Source organism: Geotrypetes seraphini, chromosome 11, assembly GCF_902459505.1.
Source record: "Geotrypetes seraphini chromosome 11, aGeoSer1.1, whole genome shotgun sequence".
Classification (NCBI taxonomy): Eukaryota; Metazoa; Chordata; class Amphibia; order Gymnophiona; family Dermophiidae; genus Geotrypetes; species Geotrypetes seraphini.
In genome coordinates, this window is record NC_047094.1 from 50,208,476 (window position 1) to 50,223,864 (window position 15,389).

General features: G+C 43.7%; 1 protein-coding gene across 20 annotated transcripts in view; it reads right to left on the bottom strand.

Annotated features, from left to right (window-relative positions):
* Positions 1 to 752: 752 nt before the first annotated feature.
* MAPK8IP3 (mitogen-activated protein kinase 8 interacting protein 3) overlaps positions 753 to 15,389 on the bottom strand; it is a 242,062-nt gene continuing 227,425 nt past the window's right edge. For all 20 annotated transcript variants that reach the window (XM_033914092.1, XM_033914108.1, XM_033914105.1 and 17 more), the window contains 3 exons: positions 7,731 to 7,910; positions 4,666 to 4,809; positions 753 to 1,519 (listed from right to left, as the gene is read on the bottom strand). In XM_033914092.1, coding sequence (XP_033769983.1) covers positions 1,395 to 1,519; positions 4,666 to 4,809; positions 7,731 to 7,910 — 449 coding nt within the window. In that variant the 3' untranslated portion in view covers positions 753 to 1,394. The remainder of the gene's footprint in view (positions 1,520 to 4,665; positions 4,810 to 7,730; positions 7,911 to 15,389) is intronic.

Sequence of the window (15,389 nt, forward strand, 5' to 3'; positions counted from 1 at the left end):
AACCAGATCTGAGGTCAATCAGACATTAGACTTAAAATAAACATGCAGCAGCAGAGATGAAGTAAGATGTGATCCTAAAGAATAAAGTCAGATGAGTCACTTGAGATGTTGTGATATCTTTTATTAGGTCAATGTAAGAATTATGCCATGCTGAGTTTGTATGTGGTTGTTCAAGCTACTTAGGACTTCTCTTTAGTTCATCTTTGGATAATATTTATGTTGGTCTAATAAAAGGTATCACATTCTGTCTTGAGTACATTGATGCTAAAGTGGCATAGGAAGCCACTTTAAAAATTGCCAGCATTGTTGCTGTCTTTGTACATATGCTGCACCAACGGTTCTCAAACTAGGGATCAGCAGCGGAGACGAAATGTGAAACTTGTGCCAGCAGAACAATTATGAGTAACTCTGAGTCCTCTAATGACCAAATCTCAAACCATTCAAGAGCCAGTTTGAGGGTTGCTATTATTTCATCATTTCACTTCATACATTTTTTCACCCAATATTCTGAGTGGAGCTTAGCAGCAGCTCTCTTTCCCATCAATGCCTTCTACATGCAACTGCTAGCATGGCTCCCCCACCAGCCACGTATTATAAAGTGAATTGCTTAAAGCACAGGGAGCAGCATGACAGCATGTACAAACTACTGAATTCCATACCCAAAGTTTACGTTGTGGATTGCGCAATACCATTCCTCTCCCTTTTATCTCAGGATCTGTCCCTTGCTTTAATGTTCATAAAGTACAGATGTGCGCATTCTGAACTTTTTTTTTTTTTTTTTTGAAAGCTGTTTGTCATTCTTCCTGCCAAGTTGCTGTTCTAGGAGTAGCCCAAGCAGCAAGCTGGTTACAGTTCCTTGGATTTCTGTTCTATACTTGCATCCCATCAGTACTCAAGCAAGTGGCTTCCACTTTGGTGCTTGCTACCCATCAAGATCCAATGTTTAAGAAGAGGGATAAGAAAGAATAATATATTTGAAAAGAAAGGGGGGGAATTCATAGAAGGGGAATAAGGAAGTCCTGGAAACCTTCACTCTCTTTCATGGGGAAAAAAAACTGCAGAAGAGAGATCGTTATCTTCTTGTGTTCTATCCATTTCTGTGGCATTTCCAGAATCATCATTGTAAGTTTCTAAAGATCTCTGCCACTCCTGTTCTTGTGGGCACCAGGCTTTGGAATCCAGGGAATATACAAGATGAGAGCTGCAATTTCAAAAGAAGGGGACTTTTTCTAGGGGAGCAGGCTGTGGCAGGGAGAAGGTAGACCGATGCAGGAGTCAGTGCATTTTTCTGGGGTTTGGTTTTCAGCAGCAGGCATAATGCAGCAGTTGTATATATACACCTTGGCATTCAGGAGAGGTGGCTAGGGTTTGTGTATTGTTAAAGAAAGAAGATTTTATTCTGGGATGTATGAAACCTGCCACACAATAATGTGACTTCTTTCAGCCTTGGAAAGAACTGGCTTGACTTGATTCCCTGTATCTCCTGAATGGTCCTCTGTCTCATCATCTTCCCCATCACCTAACGAAAGAAAGGAAACAGAGTTATGGCACAAGCTCTTACACTCATTGGCATGTCATTAATCATAAGAGTCTAGGTTCACAGAAATTTCCTCTATAGAACTAGATAACAAGGTCACCAATGGGCTGTCAGAAGCTCATGGTTCTCATTGCCCACACAAACTGGAAATTGTACCAAGAGTCAAGGAAACATTCTTTTTAACCAAGAACCAGTAGGGCAATGTTGGTCCTCAAAATCAGGTGGTAAAAGGTAGTCCTTGTAGTGCCTAACCACAGCCCTTCAATAATTAGGCAAGATACTCTGATCTAATTGCCAGATAGCAACTTATGACTTTTTACTGACCAAGTTGTGGAAAAGAGCAGCAGTGTTATATGAAACATGGCTTTAACTGAAGAAATTCCAGGGAAGCACACCTCTTCACCATAAGCAAAAGCCCTCATTTTTAAAAGCAAGTCCTTCAAAATAGTAGCACATAGTTTTAAAACTCAATTTCAGTGACTAACAACATTTTCTACTCAGGTCAATGAGCAGGTACCAAGATATCACAATTTCCCAAATACGTCAAGTGGGCATTTCATAGTCTGTTCAAACATCTGGCTACTCCAATGTGAAACCTGCATCCATATGCATCACTGGACTTGTGGAAGCTTTTGCACCAATCAGCACATAATGAATGTAGATAAGTGTGTAGGATGAGGACTGCACAACCCTTTCACTTTAATCACTCATGTTTAACTATTCCTAGGAGCCAACTTTTCAAAATTATTGGGGGGGGGGGGTGCTCCAGTTCTGTCCCAGACCCCGCCCAAGCTCTCTGCCCTAGACCCCACCCCCATAATACTAGTATTAATTATAATGCCATTTTTTTCCATTCATTTTTCATATATACACACAATATAATCTTATTAACAATACATAATGGTTAAACACAAAATTAAACTATACACAATATACTGTGTGGCGCTTTGCAACGTTCATTCTGACCAGAACACCTGGCCTTGGTCACACATGCAGAACATAGATAAATGTTACGCAAATACAGAACCACAAACTAAAAGTCCTAATAAATGCAAACGAAACCCTAAGATGCCAGACTCTGTATGCAGTACACCACCAGATAAATAGAAACAAATGTATTTCTTAATGAACAGTGCAAATTAGGGACAGCAGATGTAAATTCTCAAAACTGACATATTTCAATCACTAAACTGAAAATAAATCATTTTACCTACCTTTGTTGTCTGGTGATTTTATTTTTCTAATTATCTTTTCCCAATTTTTGGTTGAACTTCCTTCTGTCTGTGCTCTTAACTGTGTTTCCAAGGCCTTCTTATCCATTTGCTGTTTTTCTCTCCACTTTCTGCCCTACATCCATACTTTGGTATTAACATTTAATATTCAAGTTTCTTCAATTTTTCTGCTTCCTTCTCAAATCTATCTACTGTTCCATGTCTTCCCTTCCTATCTATCCATGTGCACCATCACCTTCCTCTCTCTCTCTGCCCTTCCCCTCTCCTCCCCTCCATCCATGTATATACCATGTCCTCCCTCTTTAATCTCTCCTATTCCTACCTTAAACAACATTTCTTGCATCTCCCCTTCCCCACCCCTACCATACCTGTGCACCATCTCCTCCCTCTCCATCCCTGTGCAACATCTCTTCCCTCTCCCCCTCTGGTAGTCTGACATCTTTCTTCTCTCCTTCCCACAGTCTGGCATCTCTTTCCCCCTCCTTCCCTTCCTTCATCCCTTTTTGTGGTCTCACATCTCCCTGTCCTTCCCTTCCCCTCTCACCTACCTCTCTCTCCTCCTCTTCCCTGGTCTGGTATCTCTCTCCCCTCTCCTTCCAGTAGTCTGCCATTTCTCTCCTTCCCTTTCTCCCTTCTTATGGTCTGGTATCTCCTCTTCTTTCCTTCCCCCCTCCTCCTCCCTACCATGGTCTGGCATCTCTGTACTCCCCTTCCCTTTCTCTTCCCTCCCCTGGAGGTCTAGCATCTCTTTTATTTTATTTATTTTTAACATTTCTATTCCGCTTATCACCTAAATGGATTACAATTACGTAAATTACATTGTCTTAAGGCACTTTGGAAATTTCTCTCTTTATTTCCCTCTCTCCACAATCCAGCATTTCTCTAATGACCACCCCCTTCACAATCCCCCAATGACCCCCCCCCCTCGTGATCCTCCCCTCCATGGGATCTGGTAAGGCAGCTATTCTTGCACAGTTTGGGCCACCGGCAACATGAGTGAAGTAAATACAATGTCTTTGGCAGCCCGGAAGCTTTCCATCTGCTACTGCTTTGCACCTAAGTGGGGAAAGGAAGCAGAGCGAAAGCTTCTGGGCCATGGAAAACAGCACGTTTACTTAATTCACACTGCCAGTGCCTGAAGAGTGAAAGAACAGCTAAAGTGATGGATCCCATGGGGGATGGCACCCTGAACTACTGTGCAAGCCACCCAAAAGTTTTCCAACCATGGGCCACTATTAGCTCATGGTCACATGAGGTCCCAAAAATATTGGGGGTGCTTGGGCACCCACAACACTCAGAGAACTGGCACCTATGCACTTAGGTTCCCTCTAAGCAGAGCACATGAGCAATTGCTCATATATTTTACATGGTTACTCACAAAAATGCTGACCCAACCTGACTTTCAAACAAAATTAAATGATAAAAAATTAAACTAAATCAATTAACCATATGTTTGATGTTTTTTGTGCTATTCAGAAATGCATCGCTGATATTGGGATCAAAAACTTGTTTTTTTTAGAACTTATTGCTCACTCAAAAAAAAAAAAAAGTGCAAGCACCCAGCCACTTCTTAGAGAGAACACTAATGTGTACTCTATTCAGTGACCTTACATGAGTGGGGGTTCTTAATAACTCAAATATCATCAAAGATAGGAAGCTGCACCAATCACATCTTCTCCCAGTCACAATCCAGAAGTCATAAGTATCTTCTTTGAACTCGTTTATCCTTCCTCATCCCCAAGAAGCCTTTGTTGTCCACAAAACTATCAGTAAAATTTTTCTGTATGAACCCTGTAGGAATCATCAAGGGAAGGGTGCTTAAGCAGACTATCCACTATAATGATGCAGTTACTCTTCTGCTCCAATCCTCTCTCTCTAAACAGAAGAGGAACTCACCAATTCGGAAATCAATGTAACCCTCGCCTCCACTCAGGACCAAGACATTCTTCAGCTTCTGCTCCTCAGTTTCTGCAGAGGTGGTGCTGGGGTTCTCTGAGGGGCTGTCCAACACACTCCCATTCAGTGTAGCTAGGACATTACCTGTAAATGTACAACCCAATCGATCATGATTATACTACCCGTAACTACTGATCATTCAATACCATCGATAAGCCTAATTACACAGCAACAGTCAGCAGAATCCCAGTGATCACTTGATCACACCCATGATCATTATCATATCTGGCACCAGAACCACTGAATTACCCACTAAACAACAGCTACATCTGGAGGACTAGCCTACTGCTTAGAGTAGTGGTCTGAGAACCAGGGAAGCCAGGGTTCAAATCTTGCTGATGCTCTTTATGACTTTGGGCAAATAGCTTAATCTTCCACCGCCTCAGATTTAACCTTAGATTGTAAGCCATGTGGAGAGCCATATAAAACATCCTTTAAAGAATGGAAAAAGGATCCAAATGAAAAAAAATAAGATGAGACACAAGCACTGGCAAGTTAGATGTAAAGCATTGATAAAGAAAGCTAAGAAAGGCAAAAACTCATAACAATTTTTTAAGGTACATCAGAAGCAGAAAACCTGTGAGGGAATCTGTGGGATTGTTGGATGATCAAGGAGCAAAAGGAGTGCTCAGGGAGGATAAGGCCATTGTGGAGAGACTGAATTAATTCTTTGCTTCAGTCTTTACGGAAGAAGATGTAAGAGATCTAGAAATGGTTTTCAAGGGTGATGATGCGGAGGAACTGAAAGAAATCTCAGTGAATCTGGAAAATGTACTAAGCCAAATTAACAAGGTAAAAAGTGATAAATCACCTGAACCAGATGGTATGCATCACAGGATACTAAAAGAACTCAAACATGAAATTGCTGACTGACCTGCTGTTAGTGATCTGTAAACTGTTGCTAAAATCATCTGTAGTACCTGAAGATTGGAGGGTGGCCAATGTTACGCTGATTTTTTAAAAGGGTTCCAGGGGAGATCCGGGAAATTACAGACCGCTAAGCCTGACTTCAGTGCGAGGCAAAATGGTGGAAATAATTATAAAAAATAAAATTGTGGAATACATAGACAAACATGATTTAATGCGACAGAGTAAGCATGGGTTCAACCGATGGAGATCTTGCCTTACCAATTTGCTTGACTTCTGTGAAGGTGTGAATAAACATGTAGATAAAGGTGAGCCAGTTGATATAGTGTATCTAGATATTCAGAAAGTTTTTGACAAAGTTCCTCATGGATTAGGAATTGGTTATTGGATAGAAAACAAAGGGTAGGGTTAAATGGTCATTTTTCTCAATGAAGGAGAATAAACAGTGGAGTGCCGCAGGGATCTGTACTGGGAGTAGTGCTATTTAGTAAATGATCTGGAAATTGGAATGACAAGTGAGGTGATTAAATTTGCAGATGATACTAAACTGTTCAAAGTTGTTAAAACACTTGCGGAGTGTAAAAAATTGCAGGCCGAACTTAAGAAATTGGAAGAATGGGCGTCCAAGTGGCAGATGAAATTTAATGTGGACAAATGCAAAGTGATACAGATTGGGAAGAATAACCCAAATCACAGTTACTGGATGCTAGAGTCCACCTTGGGGATTAGTGCCCAAGAAAAGGATCTGGGTGTCATTGTAGACAATTTAATGAAACTTTCCACCCAATGTGCGGTGGTGGCCAAAAAGCAAATCAGATGCTAGGAATTATTAAAAAAGGGATGGTTAACAAGACTAAGAATGTTATAATGCCTCTATATCGCTCCTTGGTGTGACCTCACCTGGAGTATTGTGTTCAATTCTGGTCTCCTTATCTCAAGAAAGATATGTCGGCACTGGAAAAGATTCAAAGAAGAGCAACCAAGATGATAAAGTGGACGGAACTCCTCTCGTATGAGGATAGACTAAAAAGGTTAGGGCTCTTCAGCTTGGAAAAGAGGCAGCTGAGGGGAGATATGAATGAAGTTATCTACAAAATCCTGAGTGGAGTAGAATGGGTATAAGTGGATCAATTTTTCACTCAATAAAAAATTACAAAGACTAGGGGACACTCAATGAAGTTACAGGGAAATTCTTTTAAAACTAATAGGAGGAAATGTTTTTCCACTCAGAGAATAGTTAAGCTCTGGAACGCATTGCCAGAGCTGGTGGTAAGAGTTGATAGCATAGCTGGTTTTAAGAAAGGTATGAACAATTTCCTGGAGGAAAAGTCCATAATCTGTTATTGAGAAAGACATGGGGGAAACCACTGCTTGCTCTGTTGCTACTCTGTAGGTTTTGGCCAGGTACTAGGTACCTGGATTGGCCACCGTGAGAATGGGCTATGGGCTTGATGGACCATTTGTCTGACCTAAGAAGGCTATTCTTATGTTCTAAAATACCTGCTATACATGATTTAACGTGTACTGAGCTGTCAATAAAAGGCAAGAACTAAATCCATATAAAAAAATATTCAGGGCATTTGTGTCAGCTAAAGTCTAAAGGCAAACATGCATTGCAGCTTACATTAAACTCAACCAAAGGAAAAGAGGCAAACAAGATAAATGTAGAACCTACAGATGATTATTTAACTAAAAGGACTCAGCAGATACATTAGAATTCTAGAATTTACATTTTCTGGATAATGCATTCCCTGGTTGTGTCTAGTCTTGCTGCAGGTATAGGATTTTTTTTTTCTTCAATTTAGATAGTTTGCTTTTAACAGGTGTCACAGCAAAGTCCAGAGTTGGATTATAGAACACAAATTCAGAATAGTCACGTGGTGAAGAATAGCTGTGCCCCAAGATCCCCTGACACTACTGGATTGCAGATGCCATTTTATGTCCAAGGATCTGAGCTAAAGCCTGAGTTGAATCAAAAAAGGGGAAGAACTGGTAACTTCCTTAATTTAAAGAATGTTCTCTATGCCCAGTGGCAGCAGAATTTGCAAGAGCCTCAGTACTGCTCCCACCAGATGCAGTCCTGCATCAAGGCACAAGAAAGACAGCTGAACTAAAGCAAATACCAAGCAGTTGTGTACCAGGCACAGAGACGAAGAACTTGACAGCATCACGATGTCCGTGGAAGCAGAGCTGAGCTTGTGCCATGGAGCAGTATGGGATAAAACTTCCAGCTGTCTTGTCACTGGTGTCATCACTGTACACATGGATCACTCCTCCAGGCCGCGTCCCCTCACTAGATGTAGGCGATGTCTTATTGGCTGGGGACAAGTTGGGAAAGACCAAACTTCAATAATTAAACTGAGTATATGTATAAGGTACTGCTTATTCAATTGATTATCTCATTGGGGGGGTTTATAGTGAAATTTAGCTCTCATGGAAAGTGTTAGGTTTACTCCAGTGGTCTCAAACTCGCGGCCCAGGGGCCACATGCGGCCTGCCAAGTACTATTTTGAGGCCCTCGGTATATTTATCATAATCACAAAAGTAAAATAAAACAGTGTCTTGATCATATGTCTCTTTAGCTATAAATTTATAAATTACAATATTATTATTAAGACTTAGTCAAAAGTAAGGATTTATAAACTATAAAGAGTTTTACCTCATGCAAAATTGTCATTTCTTTAATAAGACATTAACTATTTTTTCCGAGGCCCTCCAAGTACCTACAAAGGGTTTGAGTTTGAGACCATTGATTTACTCACTAGTAGCCAAAGTCTTCCATTTATGCACAGAATGTGGGCAGATGCAGTTAATGTCTCCCTCACATGCTGTGCTGCTCAAATGCCTGAACCCTGAGCTCCCTTTAAAAATTAAAAAGTTTTCAAGCCTATTCACTTTTTGACTTCTCTGCTGAGACTAAACAGTGACAGTAATTAATGTTAGTGGCATTTTAGTCATCTGTACACCTGCCCACTAAGTTTACCAACTCAGTTCACATAAGTCAACAGTTTACAGATGGTGATGACTTTCATTCCCTACAAACTAACCCTGTGTCTATCCTACTCAAAGGAATATATTTAACACAAAAGGCCACTAACAGAGACAAAATCTTACATGAAGAAAATATGAATTCAAGAGTTTTTGAAATGGGAATAAAATGCATACTACGAAAGAGCAGTTGCTTACCTGTATCATGGGTTCTCCATAGACATCAGGGGAATGCAGCCACACTTACCAGTGAGTCCCTAGCTAAAAAGAAAATAGAGTGGAAGAAAAATAATTATGGAGCACAAAGATTCTTCAGGATAGACTGTCCAAAGTGAGTATCTTATGCAGTGCTTTGATCAAGGCAGTAATATTTTGAAAAAATATGAATTGAGGCCCATGTTGCAGCTTTGCAGATGTCCTAGATAGGTATGGAACGAAAGCTTGCAATCGAAGCAGCTGTTGCTCGCAATTTATATGGTCCTATGGTGCCAGGAGGAACCTATTCACTCTCGAGTCTCTTGTAGCAGAAGTCAATGCAGTGAGAAATCCACAAGAAGAGGGCCCGCTTAGAAGCTAGTTTTCCTGCAGAGGCCAGATTATAAGAGATAAGAAGTTGATTAGTCTGACATAATGATTCTATAGACTTGAGGTAGAAAAGAAGTGCTCTTCTGCAATCCAGGGTATGTAGACGTTCTGCTGAAGAGGCATGCGGAGGTGGGAAAAAAGTTGGCAGAATTATGTTCTGGTTAAGGTGGAAGTCCGATATTACCTTAGGTAAAAACTTTGGATGAGTTGAAGTAGCACACAATTTTGGAAGAATTGTGTGTAAGGACAGTAGGTTACTAATGCCTGAATTTCACTAATTCTGCATGCTGAAGTGATGGCTATGAGAAAAACTGTCTTCCATGAGAGAAAGGAAAGAGAAGCTTCACTGAGAGGTTCAAAAGGCTCTTGCATAAGCTGATCCAAGACAATATTTAAATCATATGAAGGAGGTGGGTTCCGAATAGAGGACGGAGATTGTTGAGTCCTCTGAGAAAGCGTACCACTAGGGCTTCGTGAGAAATTGGTTTGCCATCAATTGGAGTGTGATAAGCAGTAATTGCTGAAAGTTGAAAACGCACTGAATTTGTTTTCAGACCTGAATCTGACAAGTATAGCAAGTAAGAAAGTATGTATTGGAAGAGGTGATCGTAGCTAGCAGCATACAAGATTTTAAGAATAAATGGGATGCCCACGTCGGATCCCTACAAGGGTAGCATAGAGCAGGGCAGCTTGGGGAGGATTGATAGAGTGTAGCTTGGGGGAGGGTTGTTAGAGTGGGCAGACTTGATGGGCTATGGCCCTTTTCTGCTGTCATTTTCTATGTTTCTATGGAGTGGTCATGAAATGGGATCTTGTTGTTGAGATACTGCCCAGTGTGAAAAATGTATCCATTTTGACTGATAGGACTTTATAGTGGAAGGACTTCTAGCAGCAAGGAGGACAGACATGACTGACTAAGAAACTGGGATTGATCTTAGCGTTTCCAGTTCAATTTCCAAGCTATGAGATTGAGACTGCACAGGTTGGGATGTAGAATATGACCCTCTTATTGCGTCAGGAGAGTCGGGTGAGACCTTAGAGGGATTGGTGTTGTTTCGAGTAGGTCTAGCAGTAGAGGATACCAGATCTGACAAGGCCATCATGGAGCTATTAAAATGAGTTGAGCTGAGTCCACTATGACTTTTTGAAGAGCTCTTGAAATGAGAGGAATTGGTGGAAAAGTGTAAGCAGTGGAGTTGTCCAGGGAATTGAGAACATGTTCTGTGCTATGGCATGCTGTGATGGAAGAAGGGAGCAGAACTGATCACATTTTGTATTGGTTGAACTGGCAAAAAGATCGATGAGGGGGGAACCCCACATTTGAAATAGCCTGCGGAGAACAAAAGGATCAAGAGACCATTCACGAGGCTGGAGTTGTCGGCTGAGTGAGTCTGCGATTACATTTGCTTGACCTGGAATGTAAACTGCCTGCAGGTCTGCATGCAGAGAGAGAAAGAGAGAAGATCCAGAGGCGGTAAGCTTCTCTGCAAAAACATAGAGAACCTGAACCCCCCCTTGTTTGTTTATATAAAACATGGTGACTTGATTGTCTGTTTGAATCAACACTTTTTTGTGATGTATTAGCGACTGAAAAGTCTTTAAGGCATAACCAATGATACTTATGTCCCTCAGCCCTCAGCAGGCGAGTCACATCATGAAAAGCTTGTCTCTTCTGGAGCGTGGCCCATGCCAAGTCCTGAAAAATGCCCACTCTAATCTCCTTCCAGCACCATTCTAGAGATCCCCTCGCCTTGGCCATGATACGCTCCTTAGTGCCATAATCTCCAAAACATGCAATTATGTCCCGCACATTCGCTCCTCTAGGGGTTCCCAAGCTGCGATGTGCTCTCTGAATATGAAGCCATCCACTGTCTGCCGCATCAGTCAACCCCAGTAATGAGCCACATAGATCTCGCACCACAGCCGCACAATCCCAGTACTCCTCCAATTCCGGAATCCCCTTAAAACGGATATTGCACCTCCAGGATCTATTTTCTAAATCTTCAACATGTGCTTGCAATTCTTTAATGAGAGAATCGTGGGAGCTCACAGATAATTTTTGTTCAGCCACCTCCACCACCATCTTAGCCACCTGATCCTCAGAGGCCGCCACGTGGGTGCTCAACTCCCGCACCTCCGCCTTAATCTCCGCCAGTGCCAATTTAACATCCTGGCGGACCCCCAGCATCTCCTGCTGAAGCTCTTGAAACCATAGGGGCACCGCCGATGTGGAGGCCAAAGCACCATCTCCCACAGCACCTGCTTGTCCATCTTCCTCCATCCCCGACGAGGAAGGACTCAACAGTTTGTGCATGTCAGCCAAAATAGGCTCAGGCACCAAATCAACTTTATCCCCCGTCTCCATTGGGAAACAGAATTTCTCCAACTTTTTCTGCTTGGCCATCCTCAGAAACCAATGCAAAATTAATGCATGTTAACTGCAACATTTCTGCATTAACTGTCTGGGACATTCCCAGCAGTTATCCATTCAGTTAAGACAGAGAAAACCTTTTAATTTTTTAACTGACAAAATACCACAATACAACTAGCTACACCTCTTAAGGTAGCATTAGTCATGCCACGTCATTTGCTGCATTAATAGTTTACATCTAATCTAATGTTGGTATTCCGCTTGGTGAGGGCTTGAAACCTTTTGTAAAGACTTTAGCTTTTTCTGAAATACTGCCTGCATATGGAAAGGGAGAGCAAAGAGTGAAAAACAGAGGACTTTAATAGATGGCTCAAAGCCTGGTGTCATCAAGAAGGCTTCAGGTTCATAGGAGGATGGGGAAATACATGGAAGGACAGGAAGCTATATTGCACTGATGAGCTACATATTACTACAGCAGGAAAAAGAAACCTTGCAGAGAAATTTAGACAATATGTTTCTAGGCATTTAAACTAGAAGGTGGAGGTGGTGTATGTATGAAGGGAAATTATACAGACCACCCTCAGCAAAACAAAAGATGTGATAGTAGTAAAGATTACAACATAAATAATATCAGCAACTCATTTCTTAGCATTGCAACGGAAAGTGAAATGAAACAAAAATCTATACGAAAAAAGAGATTACTGCTGAAAAATAGCTGGAAAGTGATGACCACAAATGCTCGCAGTCTAAGCAACAAAGTTCATGATCTGTAAGCCCTGATGTTAGAGACAGAACTAGATATTGTCGCTATCACAGAGACATGGTTCACTGAATCACATGGATGGGATGCAAACATACCGGGATATAATCTTTTTTAGGAAGGACAGAGATGGTCAAAAAGGTGGAGGAGTAGCTCTCTATGTAAAGATCAATATCCAAGCGACCAAAATGCAAGGGACCTGGGGAGAGGAAGAAGCGATATGGATCGCTCTGAAAAGAGAAGATGGAACTTCTATCTACGTGGGTGTAGTCTACAGACCTCTGACTCAATAGCAGCAAATTGATAAGGATCTCCAAAAGTTTGGAAGGAAAGAGGAGGTGCTGCTGTTGGGAGATTTCAACCTGCCAGATGTGGACTGGAATGTTCCGTCTGCGGAATCGGAAAGAAGTAGGGAGATTGTAGATGCCTTTCAAGAGGCTCTGCTCAGACAAATGGTGACAGAACCCATGAGGGAAAAAGCGATATTGGATCTGGTCCTCACAAATGGAGAGAGTATCTCTAATGTTTGAGTGGGTGCTAACCTGGGAAGTAGTGATCATCAAACATTTTGGTTTGATATAACGACTAAAGTGGAGAGCGGTCGCACGATACTTAAAGTCCTAGATTTCAAATGTACGGACTTTAATGCAATGGGAGGACATAAGAGAATTGGTCTAAGCTGAAAGGAGTGATAAAAATGGCTACGGACCTTTATGTGAAGAAAATAAATAATAACAAGAGAAAAAGGAAGCCGATATGGTTCTCCAAACTAGTGGCGGAGAAAATAAAGGCGAAAGAGTTGGCATTCATGAAATATTAAAAAAAACCCAAGAAGATGAGTGCAGAAAGGACTACAGCAGCGATGGCGAACCTATGGCACGCGTGCCAGCTGTGGCACACGAAGGCCTTGCAGCTGGCACGCGGGAAGGTCCGCAATAGAGAGCTGCACGGGAACGGGGCTGGATGTACTAAGTCGTGCGGCTTTTCTCCCTACCTGCTCTGCTTGCAGCACAGAGCCGAACGGAAGTCTTCCCGACGTCAGCGCTGACCTCGGAGGGAGGGAGGGCTGACGTCGGGAAGACTTCCGCCCCGCCCCGTGTGCAGCACAGCCGGCCAGGTCCCCTTACTTTTGTGGCGCTAACCCGACCGACAGGGCCACCATCAGTCCTGCATTCAGGGGCCCGGAGCTGACAGGGGGCCCGGGCTCCCCAGTGTTCTCCCCAGTGCTTTTCAGCCGGGCGCAACGCCCAGCAAATTTAGATGCCCGCCCAGCTGTCATCTGCCGAATCCTGCTGCCGCCACTGCTTAATGCGCAGCCTGAAGAGCCGCTGAAAAACCCACCGGACTTTAAACAAAAAACCCCCCCAGCAAGCGACTCGAACCCGGCTTCCCTCCGAAACCGGAAGTTACATGGGGGGGGGGGGGGTTAGAGAAGAGAAGCCGGCACAGACCATTAGAGCCCCGGAGCATGCGGGAGATATGCCAGCCACGGAGGGAAGCTTACTTGCTCTTGCTTACTTCGGGCCTTTCTCGTTGCCGGGTCCTGCAAACGAGAAAGGCCCGAAGTAAGCAAGAGCAGCAAGTTGTAAACTTCCCTCTGTCGCTGCCCTTTGGGAGATAGGTCAGCGACCAAGGGAAACTTGCAACTTGCCTTTGTCTGTAGCGAATCTGCCGGGTGTGTGAGACGGGGGGGGGGAATGGGAGGAGTAATGCTGCTGCACCCAATTAGGGGGGAGAGGGAAGAGAAATGCTGCTTCTGCTGTACCCAATTGGGGGGGGAAGAGAAATGCTGATGATACTGCTGTACTCAGTGGGGGGAGGGGGAAGAGAAATACTGCTGTACCCAATTGGGGAGAGAGAGGGAAGGAGGGAGAAGGAAGATCAGGAAAAGGAGGAAAGAGATGCAAAGACCATGGGACGGAGGGAAAGGAGATACCATACCATGGAGTGGAAGAGAGAGATGTCAGGGCATATGGGGGGGGGGAAGCAGGGCCAGATTAAAGGATAGGCCCTGCAGGCACAGGCCTAGGGCCCGAAATAGTCAGGGGGGCCTGCCAGTGCTGTGCTTTGGGGCCTCACCCTTGCTGGATTCACTGGCGGCAGCAGCAGCCTCATCATCATCCCGGGCGAACCCCAACCCGATCCGACCCTCCTATCTCTCCCTCCTTCCCTCATCAGTGACGTGCCAGAGGGAATCACGGCAGGAGAAAGTCCTGAAGCAGCCTGCTTAGAGTAGAGCAGTGCTGTTTAGAGTCTCGTGATGGGAGGGAGGGAGAGTTAGGAGGGTCGTGGGGGGGGAGAGTAGCAGTCTGCCCCGGGTGTTCGACCTGGCGTCATGAACTTCTTCGGCTAGCGTCAGCATTTACAATTCACTGCTGTTGCCAGCTTCAGGCCTTCCTCTCCGCCGGGTCCTGCCTACTTCTGTTTCCATGAAGGCAGGACCCGATAGAGAAGAAGGCCCGAAGCTGGCAACAGCAGCAAATTGTGAATGCTGCTGCCTGAAGAAGTTCATAATGCCAGGTCATGGGTGACAGAAGGAGGAAAGGGAGCAGAAGGGGAGAGACTTGCTGCACCCAACTGGAGGGAGAAAGAAGATGAGGGAGGGAATGGAATGAGATGCCAGGGATTGGAGGGAAGGGAGGGAGGAAGAGATGCCAGGGCATGGAGGGAAGGAGGAAAGTATGCCAGACCAAGGGGAAAGGAAGGAGGAGAAGACAGAGCATGGAGGGGGAGGGGGAGATGGAAGAAAAGGAAAGGAGTGAGATGCTAGAGAATCAGGGAAGGGAAGATACCAGACTATGGGGTGCGAAGGAAAGAAAGGAGAAGAGAGAGATGCCAGAGCATAGGGGACGGGATGGTGACAGAGAGAGAAAAATGGAGAGGTGGCAGAGCTGAAATCAATCATGTATAAAGGAGAAGAGAAGGGGCACAGGATAGACAGTTTATTGAAGGAGCATAAAAAGAGGGAAGATGCCATATGGAACGGGGAGAGGGCAGACAGTGGATGGAAGGGGCTGATGCTGTATGGAAGACAGAGCGGACAGATGCTGGCTAGAAAGAAGAGTGAAAACAAGATGATTAAAGCAAAAACAA